Raw genomic sequence first — 21,453 nt, forward strand, 5'->3', positions numbered from 1 at the left:
GGACTCACCATTGAAAGTGCTTATTTGTGTAAAACTAGGCTTAATCTGTATCCAGAAAAAAATGGCTTTATGTTCCATGGGGAGCAGTTACTTCAGCTCTCAGTGAAGGTGACATCCCTCCATGCAAGCCTAAACTAAACCTAGTTTGATAACCCTACTCTGCACGGCGAAAAAGAAAACAATCAAACAAAACCAACAAACAAGAAAGGTTAGAGAGGCCAAACGGAAGGGTAAGCATCCCTTTCTGATTCCACATTCCTGCCCATGGCGACTGCTGCTGTTGATGGTAAAAGTCACGTTTGATTAGTGTCACACAGGCATTCTCATGGACGGCCTGACCGGGGTCCTACTCATTTCTGTACAGGCGCTGTATTCTAGCCACCCTGCAACAGCCAAGCAGTGATTATGAATCATGAATAAAGCATAAGTGATTTGTTTACAAATCTGCTGCACTCTAGTCCTTTACTGAGTGTGTGTGTGTGTGTGTGTGTGTGTGTGTGTGTGTGTGTGTGTGTGTGTGTGTGTGTGTGTGTGTGTGTGTGTGTGTGTGTGTGTGTGTGTGTGTGTTCAAACATACAGTACATGCATGTGGGGGTATGGGAGAGGAAGTGTGTCCATCGAAATGAATGGGCATGTGCCTGAACTCAATTTTATACACTAATTGTAGTCTCACCCATTCATTTTTAATGACCAGTCATTTTTGACCGGGAACACCACAGCAGTTAAATAAAACACCCAAAATGTTATGAAAATCATCCAAATGTATTTTGTGTGTTCAGATGCCCTGTGTGGACAAAGTCATGGAACCTTATGACAATCAGATTAAATTAACTACATTTTTCAGAGACAAAACTTGTAAATCGGTCCAATTTGACCGGAATACAGCAGGAGGGTTAATGTATAATCTGTTACGAATTCTAGCTAGGTGGCTAACAATAGCTAGCTTGCTAATTTAAGCAAGGCTACACTCTTAGAAAAAAAGTTGCTATATAGAACCTAAAAGTGTTCTACCTGGAACCAAAAAGGGTTCACCTATTGGGAAAGCCAAAAAATGCTTTTTGGAACCCATTTTGTAAAGAATGTAGCAGTTAGGGTTAGGAGTTAGTTTAAAGGGTTAGGGAGGTTGGTTAAAAGGTTAGGGGAAGGGCTAGCTAACATGATATGTAGTTGCAAAGTAGCTAAAAAGTAATTGAAAACTGCTAATTAGCTAAAATGTTCAAGTTGTCCGTTTTTTGAACTCCCAACCTTCGGGATGCTAGACGTTCGTGTTGCTAGACGTTCGTGTTATACACCCACCCAATCACCCACCATAATTTAATTTTTGCCACAGCCCTTTCCTGCAATCAAATGACTAGAGACCCCATGTGTGGAATGTTATTCTTTCTTTTTTTTAAACAGCTGGAAATCTGGTCTTTCTATGTCAAACTGCTGTGTTATATTTCAGTCTTCTGTGATGTAGAGTACCTGTCAAAAGTTTGGACACTTTTTTGTTACTATTTTCTACATTGTAGAATAATAGTGAAAACATCAAAACTACGAAATAACACATATGTTGTCATGTAGTAACCAAAAAGGTGTTAAACAAATCTAAATATATTTTATATGAGATTCTTCAAATAGCCACCCTGTGTCTTGATGACAGTTTTGCACAATCTTGACTTTCTCTCAACCAGTTTCATGAGGTAGTCACCTGGAATACATTTCAATTCAGAAGTGTGCCTTCTTAAAAGTTAATTTGTGGAATTTCTTTCCTTTTTAATGTGTTTGAGCCAATCAGTTGTGTTGTGACAAGGTAGAAGGTATACAGAAGATAGCTCTATTTGGTAAAACCAAGGCCTTATTATGGCAAGAACAGCTCAAATAAGCAAAGAGAAGCAAACAGTCCATCATTACTTTAAGACATTTAAGACATTCATCAAGTGCAGTCGCAAAACCATCAAGCACTGTGATGAAACTGGATCTCATGAGGACCGCCACAGGAAAGGAAAACCCAGAGTTACCTCTGCTGCAGAGGATAACATTTAATAGAGTTACCAGCCTCAGAAATTGAAGCCCAAATGAATGCTTTACAGAGTTCAAGTAACAGACACGTCTCAACATCAACTGTTCAGAGGCGACTGCGTGAATCAGGCCTTCATGGTCGAACTGCCGCAAAGAATCCACTACTAAAGGACACCAACAAGAAGAAGAGACAGCATGGCCAATGTATTCAACCTTTTCTGGCCCACTGTGTTGTATGTGAATGTTTAATTATACCCAGAGTTGGACCACACCCACTCCACTGAATGGCAGGCTAGTGATTGCTTTGCAATGCTTGCAGCTAGCCACTGATTACTTACAAGCCACTCATTGTTGAATTTTATTTGCTCTTTTCACACCAAAGTACGTTCATCACTAGGAGACAGAACGCGTCTCCTTCCTGAGCGGTATGACGGCTGCGTGGTCCCATGGTGTTTATACTTGTACTATTGTTTGTACAGATGAACATGGTAACTTCAGCCATTTGGAAATTGCTCCCAAGGATGAACTAGATTTGTGGAGGTCTACAATTTTTTTCAGAGGTCTTGGCTGATTTCTTTTGATTTTCCCATGATGTCAAGCAAAGAGGCACTGCGTTTGAAGGTAGGCCTTGAAATACATCCACAGGTACACCTCCAGTTGACTCAAATGTTGTCAATTAGCAGATTAGAAGCTTCTAAGGCCATGACATCATTTTCTGGAATTTTCCAAGCTGTTAAAAGGCACAGTCAATTTAGTGTATGTAAACTTCTGGCCCACAGGAAGTGTGATACAGTGGGTTATAAGTGAAATAATCTGTCTGTAAACAATTGTTGGAAAAATGACTTGTGTCATGCACAAAGTACATGTCCTAACCGACTTGCCAAAACTATAGTTTGTTAACAAGAACTTTGTGACTGCTCCTCTATTGTCTCTAGTCCCACAACTGCCTGTCTACAGAGCACCAACGGGAGACAGGTTGAGGCACAGAAAACTAACCAACCACATGGCATCCTAACTATCTGCCTCCTATGGATTTGTATACAAGACAGAGAGAGATGGGGTAGACAGAAAGAGAGAGTGTGGATAAGAGAGAAAGAGAGGGAGGGTCGGGAGAGAAAGACGAGAGGGAGCTGTTTCACTCCTCTTCCTTACCCCCATACTCTTCATCTTCCTCTTATTCTTTTTCCTACTCCTCCTCCCGTCACTCTGTATGCCTCTCTGACAGGCCTGCTGTAATTGGTCTCTTTGTCTTCCCCCTGAGTCTCTCTGTCAGAGTAATGGCCTGCAATAACTTATTCACTGGCCCACCAATCACAACCCTATAAATAACAGGCAGCTCTTCCAGCTTGGCTGCCATAGACTCACAGAGACCAGACAGAATTCCCAGAACAGATCAATACTGCCTCCACGACACATGACAATAAACATAATCCTGCATGTTTTATCCAAACATGGTATGATAATCAGCACGACTGGACAGTTTTTGTGTTTCATGAGAACATTTGCCACAACCTAACGAATGTTCTGCGAAATGTCACAAACTATTTTGGTTTGCTGGGAAAACAGTACTGATGTTATTACATTACCTGGTAACCTACCGAGAGCTTTTGGGCAATGTTCTGTGGCGGTTGTTCTAGACGTTGTGCACAGCATGTTACTTACTGACTGTGAGGAGAACATGGATCATGTAAAAATAATAATAATGTTAGCAAAAACGTTATTTTCGTGTTTTTGGGATGTTATCATCCTAATGTTAGATGTTAACTTAACGGGATTCTTAGCTAATGTTTTGGGAATGTATACCCGGTTTGCTGGTAGTCACTCCAGCTAGATTCACTCAACCCTGTCCCTACCCACTCCAGTCCAACGCACTCCTGACTCCTGGTCAAGAACACATACTTTTCTGATCTGTTTTAATCTGTGCTTGAAACTCACTGCTCGACTGAGGGACCTTACAGATAATTGCATGTGTGGGGTGTGGGGTAGTCATTCAAAAATCATGTTAAACACTATTATTGCACACAGAGTTCATGCAACTTATTATGTGACTTGTTAAGCACATTTTTTACTCCTGAACTTATTTAGGCAGGTTGCCTAGTGGTTAGAGTGTTGGACCTGTAACCGAAAGGTTTCTAGATTGAATCCCCGAGCTGACAAGGTATACATCTGTCGTTCTGCCCCTGAACAAGGCAGTTAACACACTGTTCCTAGGCCATCATTGTAAATAAGAATGTGTTCTTAACTGACTTGCCTCATTAAATAGAAATTGAAAACATTTAAAAAGGCTTGCCATAACAAAGGCTTTGAATACTTAGTGACATTTTAGCTTTTTCTTTTTTTATGAATTTGTAAACATTTTGAAAAACATAATTCCACTTTGACATGATGGGGTATTGTGTGTAGGACAGTGACACAAAATCTTTTAAATTCAGGCTGTAAAACAAAACATTTTGGTAAAAGTCAAAGGGAAATACATTTCAACTCATGATATCTACCAGTAAATGCTAAGGCAGCAATAGGTATGCAAACCAGGTACTTAAAAAGTATAGTCTGAAGGCTTTGTTAAATTTTTGCTATGTAATATTCAGTTATGAATTTTAAATGTTGACTGCAAACTCTGCCTTCATATGTGCGTCACTGTACATTGTAGCCTGCAGTAGGCTACTGAAACACTGCTAGCAAACCACAATGGGGCTCTTGCTAGGTGCGGAATTTAATTAAAGGGCAACTACACATAAATGCTATTTTGTGAATAGTTTTGTATTTTCTTCTGTCAAAATACTCTGAGTTTCTCTCTGAGGTGCACAGTCAACAAGTGGTGCTGGTCATGGTGCTGGCAGGCTTACATAATAAATTCATGTCAAATCAATTGCACTACTGTAAGTAGTTGCTATTTTTGTTTGTAAAACAATTATAAAACTATATTTGTAAGTAGTACTTAAGCAATTTTCAGACCGGATACTTTCTTACTCTTATTTAAGTTGTTTCTTAAGAGGGCTACTTTTACTTGATTAAATTACAATCTAAGTAAGTACTTTTACTTAAGTACATATTTCCAGTACTCTACCCACCTCTTCCAGCATTTCAGTTTTACATGCCTAGAACTTCAGTGGTCCAGAATATATTGTAAATCTTGGTTAGAGTGCCAGCATACTATAATTTACATAATGGTATAGGTCTGCTTATCACACATTATAGAGTTGCCTCTATTTGATATGCTAATGCAAAGTCAGCTCTGGGCTACTTTGACAGGTCTGGAGGCACTCTCATGTCATAATTAGTGGTAGAAAGGAACCTAACTACTCGGCCAATGTCAAGGCAGAGGGCAACTCATTATTGGTAGCCGACAGCTGTGTTTGTGTGTGTGTGTGTGTGTGTGTGTGTGTGTGTGTGTGTGTGTGTGTGTGTGTGTGTGTGTGTGTGTGTGTGTGTGTGTGTGTGTGTGTGTGTGTGTGTGTGTGTGTGTGTGTGTGTGTGTGTGTGTGTGTGTGTGTGTGTGTGTGTGTGTGTGTGTGTGTGTGTGTGTGTGTAAATATGCATCTGTGTGTGTATGCTTGTTTGTGCATGTCTGTAAGTGTGTCGGAATGTGTGTGTGTTCAGCAACCCCTGCTGTGTGACAGTTGGCATATGGAAGCAGTCTGGTTCTGCGTGTCTGATGGTGTGCCACTGACAGTGCCAGCCTGGTGCCCCTCAGACCTCTGTCCTGGCACCTGGGAACCCAACATGGCACAGTGGTGCCTGGAGAAAAGGGCTAATAAGACCACAGCCAAGGCCTCAGCCAGACAGAGATGGATGATATGCACAAAGAATGTACTATGCCTCTTTTTTTATACATTTGACATTTTAGTCATTTAGTACACACTCTTATCCAGAGTGAATTACAGTTAGGAAATTTGTCTTAAGATAGCTATGTGGGACATCCCCATATCACAATCATTGTAAGTACATGTTTTCTCAAGAAAGTAGCTATCAGTAAAGTCAGAGCTAGTAAGAGGGAAAAAAGTGTGAGTGTTAGTTCACGAAAGGCTTTGTTTTTAAAAAGTTACGTCTTTCCCTCTACGCTTATTTGTTAATCTTATCCGGGATCGATTACCTTGCCATATACATTTAGAAACCGCACTATGGATTTTATCCCCAAAACCATAAGGTGGAGACATGGGAAGAGTTGACTACAGAAATTGAGGCGTGGCAAAATATTTGTTTTGACAACAGATATTTTGCCTGTTAAAGCAACTGGGATGTTAATTCATCTACTGAGGTCGGATTTAATTGATTTGAGTTTTCTGTTCAAGTTTCTGGCAGTGCTTTTTATCTAAGAAAGAAAATATATCTCCTTCCAATTATATAAAGTGGGAAACAATTGAGATTCCATAGGTAGAGATGGAGTCCTCCGTCGGGATCTTGAAAGGCAATAGGGCTGATTTGGTTAGATTCATTTTATAACTTGAGATGAAGCTGAATGTACCTACGAGTTTCAAAGAATTTTGGAGTGATTGAGATACACTACCGGTCAAAGGTTTTAGAACACCTACTCTTCAAGGGTTTTCCTTTATTTAGACTATCTTCTAGATTGTAGAATAATAGTGAAGACATCAAAACTATACATAACACATATGGAATCATGTAGTAACCAAAAAAGTGTTATAAACAAATAAAAAATATATGCATTTCAATTAACAGGTGTGCCTTGTTAAAAGTACATTCGTGGAATTTCTGTCTTTTTTAATGTGCTTGAGCCAATCGGTTATGTTGTGACAAGGTGGGAGGGGGGGTAGACCTATTTGGTAAAATACCAAGTCCATATCATGCCAAGAACGGCTCAAATAAGCAAAAAGAAATGGCAGTCCACCATCACTTTAAGTCATGAAGATCAGTCAATACTGGAAAATGTCAAGAAATCTGAAAGTTTCTTCATGTGCAGTTGCCCCTCCTCTCTTCTCCAGACCATTTCCGGAGACCTTCTCCCTTACCTCACCTCGCTCATCAACTCATCCCTGACCGCTGGCTACGTCCTTTCCATCTTCAAGAGAGCGAGAGTTGCACCCCTTCTGAAAACACCTACACTCGATCCCTCCGATGTCAACAACTACAGACCAGTATCCCTTCTTTCTTTTCTCTCCAAAACTCTTGAACGTGCCGTCCTTGGCCAGCTCTCCCGCTATCTCTCTCAGAATGACCTTCTTGATCCAAATCAGTCAGGTTTCAAGACTAGTCATTCAACTGAGACTGCTCTTCTCTGTATCACGGAGGCGCTCCGCACTGCTAAAGCTAACTCTCTCTCCTCTGCTCTCATCCTTCTAGACCTATCGGCTGCCTTCGATACTGTGAACCATCAGATCCTCCTCTCCACCCTCTCCGAGTTGGGCATCTCCGGCGCGGCCCACGCTTGGATTGCGTCCTACCTGACAGGTCGCTCCTACCAGGTGGCGTGGCGAGAATCTGTCTCCTCACCACGCGCTCTCACCACTGGTGTCCCCAGGGCTCTGTTCTAGGCCCTCTCCTATTCTCGCTATACACCAAGTCACTTGGCTCTGTCATAACCTCACATGGTCTCTCCTATCATTGCTATGCAGACGACACACAATTAATCTTCTCCTTTCCCCTTCTGATGACCAGGTGGCGAATCGCATCTCTGCATGTCTGGCAGACATATCAGTGTGGATGACGGATCACCACCTCAAGCTGAACCTCGGCAAGACGGAGCTGCTCTTCCTCCCGGAGAAGGACTGCCCGTTCCATGATCTCGACATCACGGTTGACAACTCCATTGTGTCCTCCTCCCAGAGCGCTAAGAACCTTGGCGTGATCCTGGACAACACCCTGTCGTTCTCAACTAACATCAAGGCGGTGGCCCGTTCCTGTAGGTTCATGCTCTACAACATCCGCAGAGTACGACCCTGCCTCACACAGGAAGCGGCGCAGGTCCTAATCCAGGCACTTGTCATCTCCCGTCTGGATTACTGCAACTCGCTGTTGGCTGGGCTCCCTGCCTGTGCCATTAAACCCCTACAACTCCAGAACGCCGCAGCCCGTCTGGTGTTCAACCTTCCCAAGTTCTCTCACGTCACCCCGCTCCTCCGCTCTCTCCACTGGCTTCCAGTTGAAGCTCGCATCCGCTACAAGACCATGGTGCTTGCCTACGGAGCTGTGAGGGGAACGGCACCTCAGTACCTCCAGGCTCTGATCAGGCCCTACACCCAAACAAGGGCACTGCGTTCATCCACCTCTGGCCTGCTCGCCTCCCTACCACTGAGGAAGTACAGTTCCCGCTCAGCCCAGTCAAAACTGTTCGCTGCTCTGGCCCCCCAATGGTGGAACACACTCCCTCACGATGCCAGGACAGCGGAGTCAATCACCACCTTCCGGAGACACCTGAAACCCCACCTCTTTAAGGAATACCTAGGATAGGATAGGATAAAGTAATCCTTCTCACCCCCCCCCCCTTAAAAGATTTAGATGCACTATTGTAAAGTGGCTGTTCCACTGGATGTCATAAGGTGAATGTACCAATTTGTAAGTCGCCCTGGATAAGAGCGTCTGCTAAATGACTTAAATTTAATGTAAATGTAATGCAAAAACCATCAAGCGCTGTGATGAAACTGGCTCTCATGAGGACCACTACAGGAAAGGAAGACCCAGAGTTACCTCTGCTGCAGAGGATAAGTTCATTAGAGTTACCAGCCTCAGAAATTGCAGCCCAAATAAATGCTTCACAGAGTTCAAGTAACAGACACATCTCAACATCAACTGTTCAGAGGAGACTGTGTGAATCAGGCCTTCATGGTCGAATTGCTGCAAAAGAAATCATTATTAAAGGACACCAATAAAAATATGTTACCGCACGGCAAGCAGTACCGGAGCGCCAAGTCGAGGTCCAAGAGGCTTCTAAACAGCGTCTACCCCCAAGCCTTAAGACTCCTGAACAGCTTCATCAAATAGCTACCCAGACTGTTTGCTACTCTCTGTTATTATCTATGCATAGTCATTTTAATAACCCTACCTGCATGTACATAATTACCTCAATGACCTCGACACCGGTGCAACCGAACATTGACTCTGTACCGGTACCCCGTGTACGGTATATAGCCCCGCTATTATTATTTACTGCTGCTTCTTAATTATTTGTTTTTATTATCTCTGAACTTTTTTTCTGTAGGTATTTTCTTAAAACTGCAATGTTGGTTAAGGGCTTGTAAGCATTTCCCTTTCACTGTATTCTGCGCATGTGACAGCTAAAATGTCATTTAATTTTACTTGCTTGGGCCAAGAAACATAAGCAATGGACAATAGACCGGTGGAAATGTATCCTTTGGTCTGGTGTCCAAATTGGAGATATTTGGTTCCAACCGCCGTGTCCTTGTGAAACGCGGTGTGAGTGAACGGATGATCTCCACGTGTTTATTTCCCACCGTGAAGCATGGAGGAGGTGGTGTAATTGTGTGGGGGTGCTTTGCTGGTGACACTGTCTGTGATTTATTTAGAATTCAAGGCACACTTAACCTGCATGGCTACCACAGCATTCTGCAGCGATATGCCATCCCATCTGGTTTGGGCTTAGTGGGACTATCATCTATCATTTGGTTCCTGTCAAAATGTAAGGAGTACTTTTGTGGGTCAGGGAAAATGTATGGAGTAAAAAGTACATTATTTTCTATTGGAATGTGGTGAACTCAAAGTAAAAGTTGGTGAGACCCAAAAGTACTCGTTACGTATCGAATGCTTAGCAGGACAGAAAAATGGTGCAATTCACAAACTTATTAAAATAACATCACTGGTCATCCCTACTGCCTCTGATCTGAAGGACTCACTAAACACAAAATATTCATTTATAAATTATGTCTGCGTGTTGTAGTGTGCCCCTGGCTATCTGTAAATAAAATAAAACATTAAATTGTGTTTCCTGGTGTGCTTAATATAAGCATTTTGAAATGATAGTATAATTTTCAATTACATTTACTTTTTACTTTTTACTTTTTTTTTTTTTAAACCAAATACTTTCAGACTTTTACTCAAATAGTGTTTTACTGGGTGACTTTCACACTTACTTGAGTAATTTTCTATTAAGGTATATTCACATTTGCTAAAGTATAACAAATGGGTACTTTTTCCACTACTGAATCTTTGATTGATTAATTTTGGTTCTGATAGAAATTCCCCTGCTTCAAATGCAATAGTTGCTATATTAGCTATATTAGATAAATGATCAGCAGCAAATGTGTAAAGTACTGAAGTAAAAATACAAGTTGGGTTTCCGGGCCAGAGTGCATATTATACCGTGACATTCTGGGGCCTTAATTCTTTTAGTGGGGCCTATGTGTGCATGTACTAGCATGTTCTATTTATTATGGGCCTAATAGTAAAGATGTCATTTAAAAAAAAAATGTTTCCTTTTAATTTGGCATGAACACAATCATGATGTTTTCATCTTATTGTCAAATACATAACTTCAAAAAGTAGACTACCTGAGCATTTTTGTGCACTCCAAAATAAGTCCAGCATCCAAACAGTGCACTTAAATTAATTGATGCGTCATGCATGGGACACCTGAGAAGGGTCTGAGAAATGGGACAGTCCCAGGATGAGAAGTACAGCCACATGGGATAGTTTAAAAAAAATCATGACACAGAGGTGGGGGCGGAGTTCCGTGAATCTGATTAGGAACACATTAGGAACACCTGCTCTTTCCACGACATAGACTGACCAGGTGAATCCAGGTGAACGCTATGATTCCTCATTAATGTCACCTGTTAAATCCACTTTAATCAGTGTAGATGGTGCTTGCAACGCCAGGGTTGTGGGTTTCACTCCCGAAGGGGAACCAATATGAAAAAGTATGACAGATGTATGCACTCACTACTGTATGTCGCTCAAGATAAGAGCATCTGCTAAATTACTCAAATGTAATTGTGTATGTGTTCAATTCAGAGAGTGAATGGGCAAAGGCAAAATATTTAAGTGCCTTTGAATGATGTATGGAATTAGGTGTCAGGTTTGAGTCTGTCAAGAATTGCAATGCTGCTGTTTTTTTTTAACGCTCAACAGTTTACTGTGTTATTAAGAACAGTCCACCACCCAAAGGACATCCAGCCAACTTGACATAATTGTGGGACACATTGGAGTCATCATGGGCCAGCCTAACTGTGGAATGCGTTCGAAACCTTTGTAGAGTCCATGCCCCGACAAATTGAAGCTGTTCTAAGGGCAAAAGGGGGTGCAACTCAATATTAGGTTGGTTGTTTCTAACGTTTTGAACACTCAGTGTACATCATTCCTAAAGACACACATAGAGCCTGCAGCAGCACTCAGAAGTGAAGGACATTGTGTGTGAGTTGACAAATCATGAGGCAAATTGGTATTAAAAAAAACGGCACTTTACCCCTCTTTTTAAAGATTTTGCCTCAATATTTTGTATTAAACTAAATCAAAAGGGGTGAGACGTTGCCCCACCTGATTCAAAAGTGATGGTCACATGTTGTCACATGTTTTTTTCTTCTTGGTGGCCCTGACTCATCCTATGTTTACTCATGAGGTGGAACCATACACATCATTCCGAATGGTCAGTAACACTCTTCCAAGTCCATAGCTGTGTCCATATGCCTGTTCTACACCCAATGGTTCTGGGTCCCTGTCCTGTGGACTCACTTCTGCATGCTGAACACTATTTTGGATACCCCGAGGGAACAATAGTGGAATAACTGAAGAATGAATAGCCTCGGAGAACATGGGTGGAATAACTATACATATTTTACAGTGTCTCCCCGTACTGTATAGAACACACTGCATCCTGGCATATTTTAATTGTTGTCTTTTGTGGAGGAAGTAGGGTGTTGATGTGTGTCTTGATCAAAGGGAAGTGAAGGTGGATCACGTGATGAGTAAACTTTCTGAGACCTGGAGACTTGCTTAAGTACATTCCATCACACACCCTTGAATGTCCTTGTCTGACACACACACACACACACACACACACACACACACACACACACACACACACACACACACACACACACACACACACACACACACACACACACACACACACACACACACACACACACACACACACACACACACACACACACAAATAATAAAAGCTAAATTGGTCAGTTGTCTTGACCAGTTCACAGATGTGCTTTGCATTAGGTCCCCTGAGACACACAGGGCCTCCGCGGACAGAGTTCATTACACTGTGCTGAGCAGGTTACACATGGAGCATGGCTCTTCTTATCACACTTTCTCTGCTTAATTGGCCTGACTTCTGTTCCCTATTGTTATAGCAGTTAGATGTATGTCTCAGTGTGTGTGTGTGTGTGTGTGTGTGTGTGTGTGTGTGTGTGTGTGTGTGTGTGTGTGTGTGTGTGTGTGTGTGTGTGTGTGTGTGTGTGTGTGTGTGTGTGTGTGTGTGTGTGTGTGTGTGTGTGTGTGTGTGTGTGTGTGCGTATAAGTGCGTCCGTGTGTGTCCGTGTGTGTCCGTGCGTGTCTGAACTGCTTACAGCTTGGAAATTAGAGTACCTTCTAGTGCTCTGGTCTAAGGTGACATTTTAGAAGGTGAAAATGGTCTGCAAACCCTATTTCCTTTTTTGACCAGGGCCCACAAAAAAGGAAAACATGGAGAGAAGACATCTTCTCTTGAATTACAGTGTAAAAAACACCTATAGTAGCAATTATTTGCTGATCTATAATTACTTGTGATTCATTTACTTGAATAAAATCATTTTTTCAAAGGGTACAGTGCCTTTGGAAAGTATTCAGACCCATTGACTTTTCCCAAATTATGTTACATTACAGCTTTATTGTACAATGGATTCTATATATATTTTTAAAAAATCCTCAGCAATCTACACGCAATACCACATACTGACAAAGCGAAAACAGGTTTTTACACATTTTTGCCAATTTATTAAAAATAGAAAATGTATTTAAATAAGTATTCAGACCCTTTGCTATGAGACTCGAAAATGAACTCAGGTGCATCCTGTTTCCATTGATCATCCTTGAGATGTTTCTACAATTTGATTGGAGTCCACCTGTGGTAATATCCATTGACCTGTCTATATAAGGTCCCACAGTTTACAGTGCATTTCAGAGCAAAAACCAAGACATGATGTCGAAGGAATTGTCCGAAGAGCTCGGAGACAGAATTGTTTCGAGGCACAGCTCTGGGGAAGGATACCATAACATGTCTGCAGCTTTGAAGTTCCCCAAGAACATAGTGCCCGCAATCATTCTTAAATGGAAGAAGTTTGGAACGACCAAGACTCTTCCTAGAGCTGGCCGCCCGGCCAAACTAAGCAAACCGGTGAGAAGGGCCTTGGTCAGGGAGGTGACCAAGAACCCAATGGTCACTCTGATAGAGCTCTAGAGTTCCCCTGTGGAGATGGGAGAATCTTCCAGATGGACAACCATCTCTGAACCACTCCACCAATCAGGCCTTCATGGTAGTAACCAGACATAAGCTACTACCCAGTAAAAGGCACATGACAGCCCGCTTGGAGTTTGCCAAAAGGCACCTAAAGGACTCTCAGTCCATGAGAAGCAATATTCTCTGGTCTGATGAAACCAATATTGAACTCTTTGGCCTGAATGCTGAGCACTTCCCTACAGTGAAGCACGGTGGTGGCAGCATCATGCTGTGTCAGCATCATACCTTCCAATAGAACAACGACCCCTAGCACACAGCCAAGACAACAAAGGAGTGGCTTCAGAAGTCTCTGAATGTCCTTGAGTGGCCCAGCCAGCCTGGACTTGAACCCGATCGAACGTCTCTGGAGAGACCTGAAAATAGCTGTGTAGAAACGCTTCCCATCCAATCTGACAAAGCTTGAGAGGATTATGGTAGTAAAATGACAAGATTATGTTTTTGTTCACATACTGTTTATGCATCAAATAAGGTTTGATGAGTACTCTCTCGTCTGTGTCTGTGGGACTGAGTTGGGCCTCTGGGGCTCAGCGCTGGCAATTGATTATTGATGGCTTGGTGATAAAACCTACAGCCTGCATTCCATATAATGAGTTGGTGTTTGTGTACTTTGAGGTACCAGGGAGGAGATGTCTCTCGTGTGGATGGCTGATGGGAGGAACCTTGTCTTAGGTGGCAAACCCTGGATTCTTTAAAATTGGAACAGTCTTCACAATAAATGCTATCTGGCTGGGGAATACTCCTTTCTCACATACAAATCCTAACCTTTTGACCTATTCCAGACATATGTTGTTTTGTCATGTATTCAGGAGGATGTGTCTTAACTATGAAATACTGTGGCTCTGTTCTGCTCTTTGAGCTCTTGGCATCACACTTCAGAGTGTGGGATCGACCAGCTTCGTTATTGCAATAATTAATCAATATTAAATAAAGATGAATGTTTGAAGAAATGACAAAGTCTCTCTCACTGAATTCATATATTCCACAACAGGATTTGCAGAGAAGAATGGGAAAAACTATGTCATACCCAAGAAGAGTCGAACATGTATATATATATACAGTATATATATTTGCAACAATTTCAAAACACCTGTTTTCGCTTCGTCATTATGGGTACACCGATTAGATTTGTTTAGAATAATGCAGTAACATAACTAAATGTGGAAAAAGGGAAGGTGTCTGAAAACTTTCCAAATGCACTGTATATACACTACTGTTCAAAAGTTTGGGGTCACTTCAATCCAGGTGTGTGGCTTAGCCAAGTCTTTAAGAGGATTCATGCCAATTCTAGCCAGGGCCTCAGATAAGTTTCTCAGATACTAAGAGAGGGAGACAGATTTTTGACCATTTTTGTTTACATTTAGATCATAAAAATGTATATCACTGGGGTAGGCGGCACCTGATTCTAGATCAGCACTCCTACACTGAGATGTTTTGTTAATAAGGGACCTGGTCTCAGAGCGGATTCAAATATACTTCAGAGAGACCAATCACTAAATCCTATCCTGTGAACTTACCTCAGGTTTCCATGGCAACTTCTTGTGGCGCTGGCTGAGAAACTTCCTGATGTGGGCATGGTCTCTGGGGTCAGCTCCAACAGCATTGGACTCATCCTCCTGGAGAAGGACAGAGAACATGGTCAGTGGGGGTTGAGACAGGGATGACAGTTATGGAGAAAAGAGAGAGAAAGAAAAAGCATCCAAAGGACCTAGAAATTGAAGGAAGTACAGGTCTAGATGAAAGATGGATTATGGTAAAGAGGAAGAGGGAAGAATATACACATTACATGATGAAAAAGCAGATGAGAATATGAGAGAGGGGTAAAGGGAAAGATTGTACCGTTACTCTTTCAGTGTATAAATCAAAAAGTGCAACAATAGAAATGTGGTATCACTTGCAGTGCACATAAATAGCTCATTTATCCAGTTATCCATCCATCCACAGTTCTAGCCTCCTGTGACCACATCAACAGACACAACATTTTTATATTTCTTATTTAACCTGTATTTAACCAGATCGGTGTCCCCAACGCGGGATGGTTGAGCTAACGTAGGCTAATGTGATTAGCATGAGGTTGTAAGTAACAAACAAAAATCCCATGACATAGACATATCATTAAATTATTGTTAATCTAACTGACCTGTCCAATTTACATGAGCTATTACAGTGAAAGAAAACCATGCTATTGTTTGAGCAGAGTGCACAATTATGAACTTGAAAATGTATTAATAAACCAATTAGGCACATTTGGGCAGTATTGATACACAGTTTTGAACAGGTATGCAATGGTTCATTGGATCAGTCTAAACTTTGCACATACACTGCTGCCATCTAGTGGCCAAAATCTAAATTGTGCCTGGGCTGGAATAATGCATTATGGCCTTTCTCTTGCATCTTTTACCAGATGTAATGTGTTATATTCTCCTACATTAATTTCACATTTCCACAAATTTAAAGTATTTCCTTTCAAATGGTCTCAAGAATATGCACATCCTTGCTTCAGGTCCTGAGCTACAGCCAGTTAGATTTGGGTATGTCATTTTAGGCAAAACACATTTTTAAAGGGTCAGACCCTTAAGACGTTTAGAACAAATTCTTATTTACAATGGTGGCCAACTCCGGCTAAATCCGGATGATGCTTGGCCAATTGTGTGCCACCCTGTGGGACTCCCAATCACAGCCAGATGTGATACAGCCTGGATTCAAACCAGGTACACCTACTGCACTGAGATGCAGTGCCTTAGACTGCTGCGCCAGTCATGGATGTGTCCCAAATGGCACCCTATTCCCTATAGAGTGCATTACTTTTGAACAGAGCCCTATTTCTTTTTAACCTTTAATTTGACAGGGAGTCATGCTGAGACCAATGTCTTTTTTTTACAGATGATCCGTGTATCAGACATACACATCAATACACACCAATATACACTATTGTTGTATTTTATCTTGAAATACACTTATTCATGTTACCTTACAATAACTTATTGATTACTTGACATGCATAATGATTGTATATGTTGGGGTCAATGGAGAACTAGGTGGATGGAAAGTTACTGAGTGAGACAATGGGGGGGAGGCAAAACATTTACATTCTGTCAAACATGTTATTCTTAAATCTCATGGATCCTATGGAGGGAGGCAAAGGGCAACAGTATGGTAAGGTAGGACAGCCGTGGATAAGGGAGGAGGAGTGAGGAATTTGGCCTGATGTCAGGTCAGATGAAGTGACATGGAACACATATATACTTACATGCACACAAATGTTCTAGCAGGAGGCGGGGCCATGACTACACAAGTGAGAGGAACAAATTAAGACCATGACTAGCAACAGAGATGTATTGGCTGTCTACATGTGCAAGGACTTGACTCTACCTAGTAGGAGGGTATAAATATACAGCACCAGTCAAAAGTTTGGACACACCTACTCATTCAAGGGTTTTTCTTTATTTTTACTATTTTCTACATTGTAAATTAAAGTGAAAATATCAAAACTATGAAATAACACATATAGAATCATGTAGTAGCCAAAAAAGTGTTAAACAAATAAAAATATATTTTAGATTAGATTCTTAAAAGTGTTCATCCTTTGCCTTGATGACAGCTTTGCACACTCTTGGCATTCTCTCATCCAGCTTCATGAGGTAGTCACCTGGAATGCATTTCAATTAACAGGTGTGCCCTGTTAAAAATTAATTTGTGGAATTTCTTTCCTTTTTAATGTGTCTGAGCCAATCTGTTGTGCTGTGACAAGGCTAGGGGGGGGTATACAGAAGACATTCCTATTTAGTAAAAGACCAAGTCAATATTATGGCAAGAACATGTCAAATAAGCAAAGAGAAATGACAGAACAGTACATCATTACTTTAAGACGTGAAGATCAGTCAACACGGACCATTACAAGAACTTCAAATGCAGTCGCAGAAACCATCAAGAGTTATGATGAAACTGGCTCTCAAGAGGACGGCCAAAGGAAAGGAACACCCAGGTTACCTCTGCTGCAGAGGATAAGTTCATTAGAGTTAACTGCACCTCAGATTGCAGCCCAAATAACAGACACATCTCAACATCAACTGGTCAGAGGAGACTATGTGAATCAGGCCTTCATGGTCGAATTGCTGCAAAGAAACCACTACTAAAATACCTCAATAATAAGAAGAGACTAGCTTGGGCAAAGAAACACACAAAATCGACATTAGACCAGTGGAAATCTGTCCTTTGGTCTGATGAGTCCAAATTTGAGATTTTGCTTCCAACCACCAACCACCACGTCTTCAGTAATTGTATCTTTATTTAACTAGGCAAGTCAGTAAAGAACAAATTCTTATTTTCAATGACAGCCTAGGATCAGTGGGTTAAACTGCCTTCTTCAGAGGCAGAACGACAGTTTTTTTTTACCTTGTCAGCTCAGGGATTTGATCTTGCAAACTTTCAGTTACTAGTCTAACGCTCTAATAACCAGGCCACCTGCCGCCGTTTGTGAGATGCAGAGTAGGTGAATGGATGATCTCTGCATGTGTGGTTCCCACCGTGAAGCATGGAGGAGGAGGTGTGATGGTGTGGGGGTGCTTTGCTGGTGACACTGTGTTTGATTTATATAGAATTCAAGGCACACTTTACCAGCATGACTACGACAACATTCTGCAGTGATACACCATCCCATCTGGTTTGCACTTATTGGGACTATCATTTGTTTTTCAACTGGTCAATGACCCAACACACTTACAGGCTGTGTAAGGAGAGTGATGGAGTGCTGCATCAGATGACCTGGCCTCCACAGTCACAGCCAATTGAGATGGTTTGGGATGAATTGGACCACTGAGCGAAGGAAAAGCAGCCAACAAGTGTTCAGCATATGTTGGAACTCCTTCAAGACTGTTGGAACAGCATTCCTCATCTAGCTGGTTGAGAGAATGCCAAGGGAAAGGATGAACACTTTGAAGAATCTAAAATATATTTTGATTTGTTTAACACTTTTTTGGTGACTAGCTGATTCCATATGTGTTATTTCATAGTTTTGATGTCTTCACTATAATTCTATAATGTAGAAAATAGTACAAATAAAGTTAAACCCTTGAATGAGAAGATGTGTCCACTTTTGACTGGTACCGTATGTGCTTGTGTAAACATGCATTTGTCTTTGCAGGTGTTTGACCCAGTGGGTGAATAAACTTGGTTTGAGCTTTTCCAAGTCATCCATTTGAGTTTTTACACCGTTCGTTTAGAACCTAACACTATACACATCAACTGAGTGAACAACACATTAGAAACACCATCCTAATATTGAGCTGGAACCCCTTTTGATTTAGTTTAATACAAAATATGGAGGGAAAAGCTTTTTATACCAATTTCTCTGTCCTTCACTTCTGAGTGCTGCTGCAGGCTCTATGTGTGTCTTGACAAATGATGTTCACTGAGTGTTGAAAACATTAGAACAGCTTCCTAATATTGAGTTTCTTAGAACAGCTTCAATTTGTCGGGGCATGGACTCAACAAGGTGTTGAAACTGATCTACAGGACGCTGGCCCATGTTGACTCGAATTCTTGCCACAGTTTGTCAAGTTGGCTGGCTGTCGTTTGGGTGGTGGACAATTCTTGATACACATGGGAAACTGTTGAGCATGAAAAATCCAGCAGCTTTGCAGTTCTTCATGCACTCAAACCAGTGTGCCTAGCACCTACTGCCATACCCCGTTCAAAGTCACTTAAATCATTTATCTTGCCCATTCACCCTCTGAATGGCATACGCTGCATTCGTAACGTAATCAGACCCCTTGATCTTTTCCACATTTTGTATGTTACAGCCTTATACTAAATTTGATTAAATATTTGTTTTCCTCATCAATCTACACACAATACCCCATAATGACAAAGGGAAAATAAAAACTGAAATACGTTATCTACATAAAATATTCAGACTCATTGCTATGAGACTCGAAATTGAGTTCAGGTCCATCCTGTTCCCATTGATTATCCTTTACATGTTTCTACAACTCGATTGGAGTCCACCAGTGGCAAATTCAATTGATTTGACATGATTTGGAAAGGCACACACCTGTCTATATAAGGTCCCACAGTTGTCAGTGCATGTCAGAGCAAAAACCAAGCCATGAGGTCGAAGGAATTGTCCGTAGAGCTCCGAGACAGAATTGTGTTGAGGCACAGATCTGGGGAAGGGTACCAAAACATTCTGCAGCATTGAAGGTCGCTAAGAACACAGTGACCTCCATCATTCTTAAATGGACGAAAAGTTTGGATCCACCAAGACACTTCCTAGAACTGGCTGCCCAACCAAACTGAGAAATTGGGGGAGAAGGGCCTTGGTCAGAGAGGTGAGCAAGAACCCGATCGTTACTCTGACTGAGCTCCATAGTTCCTCTGTGGAGATGGGAGAACCTTCCAGAAGGACAACCATCCGTGCAGCACTCCACCAATCAGGCCTTTATGGTAGAGTGGCCAGACAGAAGCAACTCCTCAGTAAAAGGCATGTGACAGCCCGCTTGGAGAGTGCCAAAAAGCACCCAAAGGACTTAGACAATGAGAAAAAAGATTATCTGATGAAACCAAGATTGGACTCTTTGGCCTGAATGCCAAGCATCACGTCTGGAGGAAACTTGGCACCATCCCTATGTTAAAGCATGTTGGTGGCAATATCATGCTGTGGGGACATTTTTCAGGGACTGGGATACAAGTCAAGATCAAGAGAAAGATGAATGGAGCAAAGAACAGAGAGATCCTTGATGATAACCTGCTCCAGAGCACTCAGGCCCTCAGACTGGGGTGAAGGTTCAACTTCCAACAGGACAACGAATCTAAGCACCCAGCCAAGACAACACAGTAGTGGCTTCGGGACAAGTATCTGAATGTCTGTGAGTGGCCCAGCCAGAGCCCGGACTTGAACCCATCGAACATCTCTGGAGAGACCTGAAAATAGCTGTGCAGCTTGAGAGTACTTGAGAGGATCTGCAGAGAAGAATGAGAGAAACTCAACAAATACAGGTGTGACAAGCGTGTACAGTAAATAAGGGATCATAGCTTTCACCAGGGTTCACCTGGTATGTCTAGGTCATGGAAAGAGCAGGTGCTACTAATGTTTTGTACACTCACATCAAGATGCAAAACAAAATCATATAAAACAGACACTTTCTTCAGTAAAAAAGAATTCTATCAGCCATCTGAATTGTTCTACAGGCACCAACTCTTCTAATTGTAGAGAGTTTAGGAAATTATTTCACAAGTGCGGTGCAAAAGAACTAAAAGCAGATTTAAGTAATTCATTGGATATCGAAGGGATCTTCAGAGTTAGCCATCCTTGGTAGTTTGTATGTCTATAGGTTAACAATGAAGTTAGGCACAGGTTCCCAAACTGTGGGGACGCCAACAAGAGGGGTGTGAACAGTGTGTGTCATGAACAGTGCTTGTGCCCATAGAAGTAAATGTGGCATGTGTGCGCATGCACACGGGCAGGGGGGGTCGCAGGATGTGTGCAATGCATTGATCTACAAGACTTCAAAGAGGGTCAGACTACATTCTGAAAACGAAAGCAATGATGTGTACAGAACCTGTCACCAATAATAAAGTGTAGTTTGTTATAATAAACTGTGTCCAAACACAGTGGAAGCTGCATTCATATAAACAATAGCACCATAATCTATAACCGGTATGAATGTCGACTGAATGATTTGTTTTCTGCTATTTAACGAAGGGCATGCCCTATTCCGATAAAGGAAGTCCATTTTAATTCCTAACTTCTTAACTTACTCATCAATATGCTTTCTGAAAGATAGCTTTTTGTCCATGCAATTTACAATGTAATGTATCCCCAAAGAAGCAGCAGATATGAAACCAGACTGAGATCAAGTGAATATTAATCAAGTTAGAGGGGTCACCATCTTTGTGGAGAGGGAGCACATGAGCAGACTTCCAGACCCTAGCAGCACATGAGCAGACTTCCAGACCCTAACAGCACATGAGCAGACTTCCAGACCCTAGCAGCACATGAGCAGACTTCCAGACCCTAGCAGCACATGAGCAGA

At 41.8% G+C, this 21,453-nt stretch overlaps 1 protein-coding gene across 1 annotated transcript in view; it reads right to left on the bottom strand.

Moving 5' to 3' along the window:
* The window catches only part of b4galnt4a (beta-1,4-N-acetyl-galactosaminyl transferase 4a), a 421,360-nt gene that overhangs the window by 154,946 nt on the left and 244,961 nt on the right, over window positions 1–21,453 (bottom strand). Inside the window, exon 3 of the mRNA XM_035790369.2 lies at window positions 14,938–15,036. Coding sequence (XP_035646262.1) covers window positions 14,938–15,036 — 99 coding nt within the window. The remainder of the gene's footprint in view (window positions 1–14,937; window positions 15,037–21,453) is intronic.

Source organism: Oncorhynchus keta, chromosome 17 (assembly GCF_023373465.1).
Source record: "Oncorhynchus keta strain PuntledgeMale-10-30-2019 chromosome 17, Oket_V2, whole genome shotgun sequence".
NCBI classification, from domain to species: Eukaryota; Metazoa; Chordata; class Actinopteri; order Salmoniformes; family Salmonidae; genus Oncorhynchus; species Oncorhynchus keta.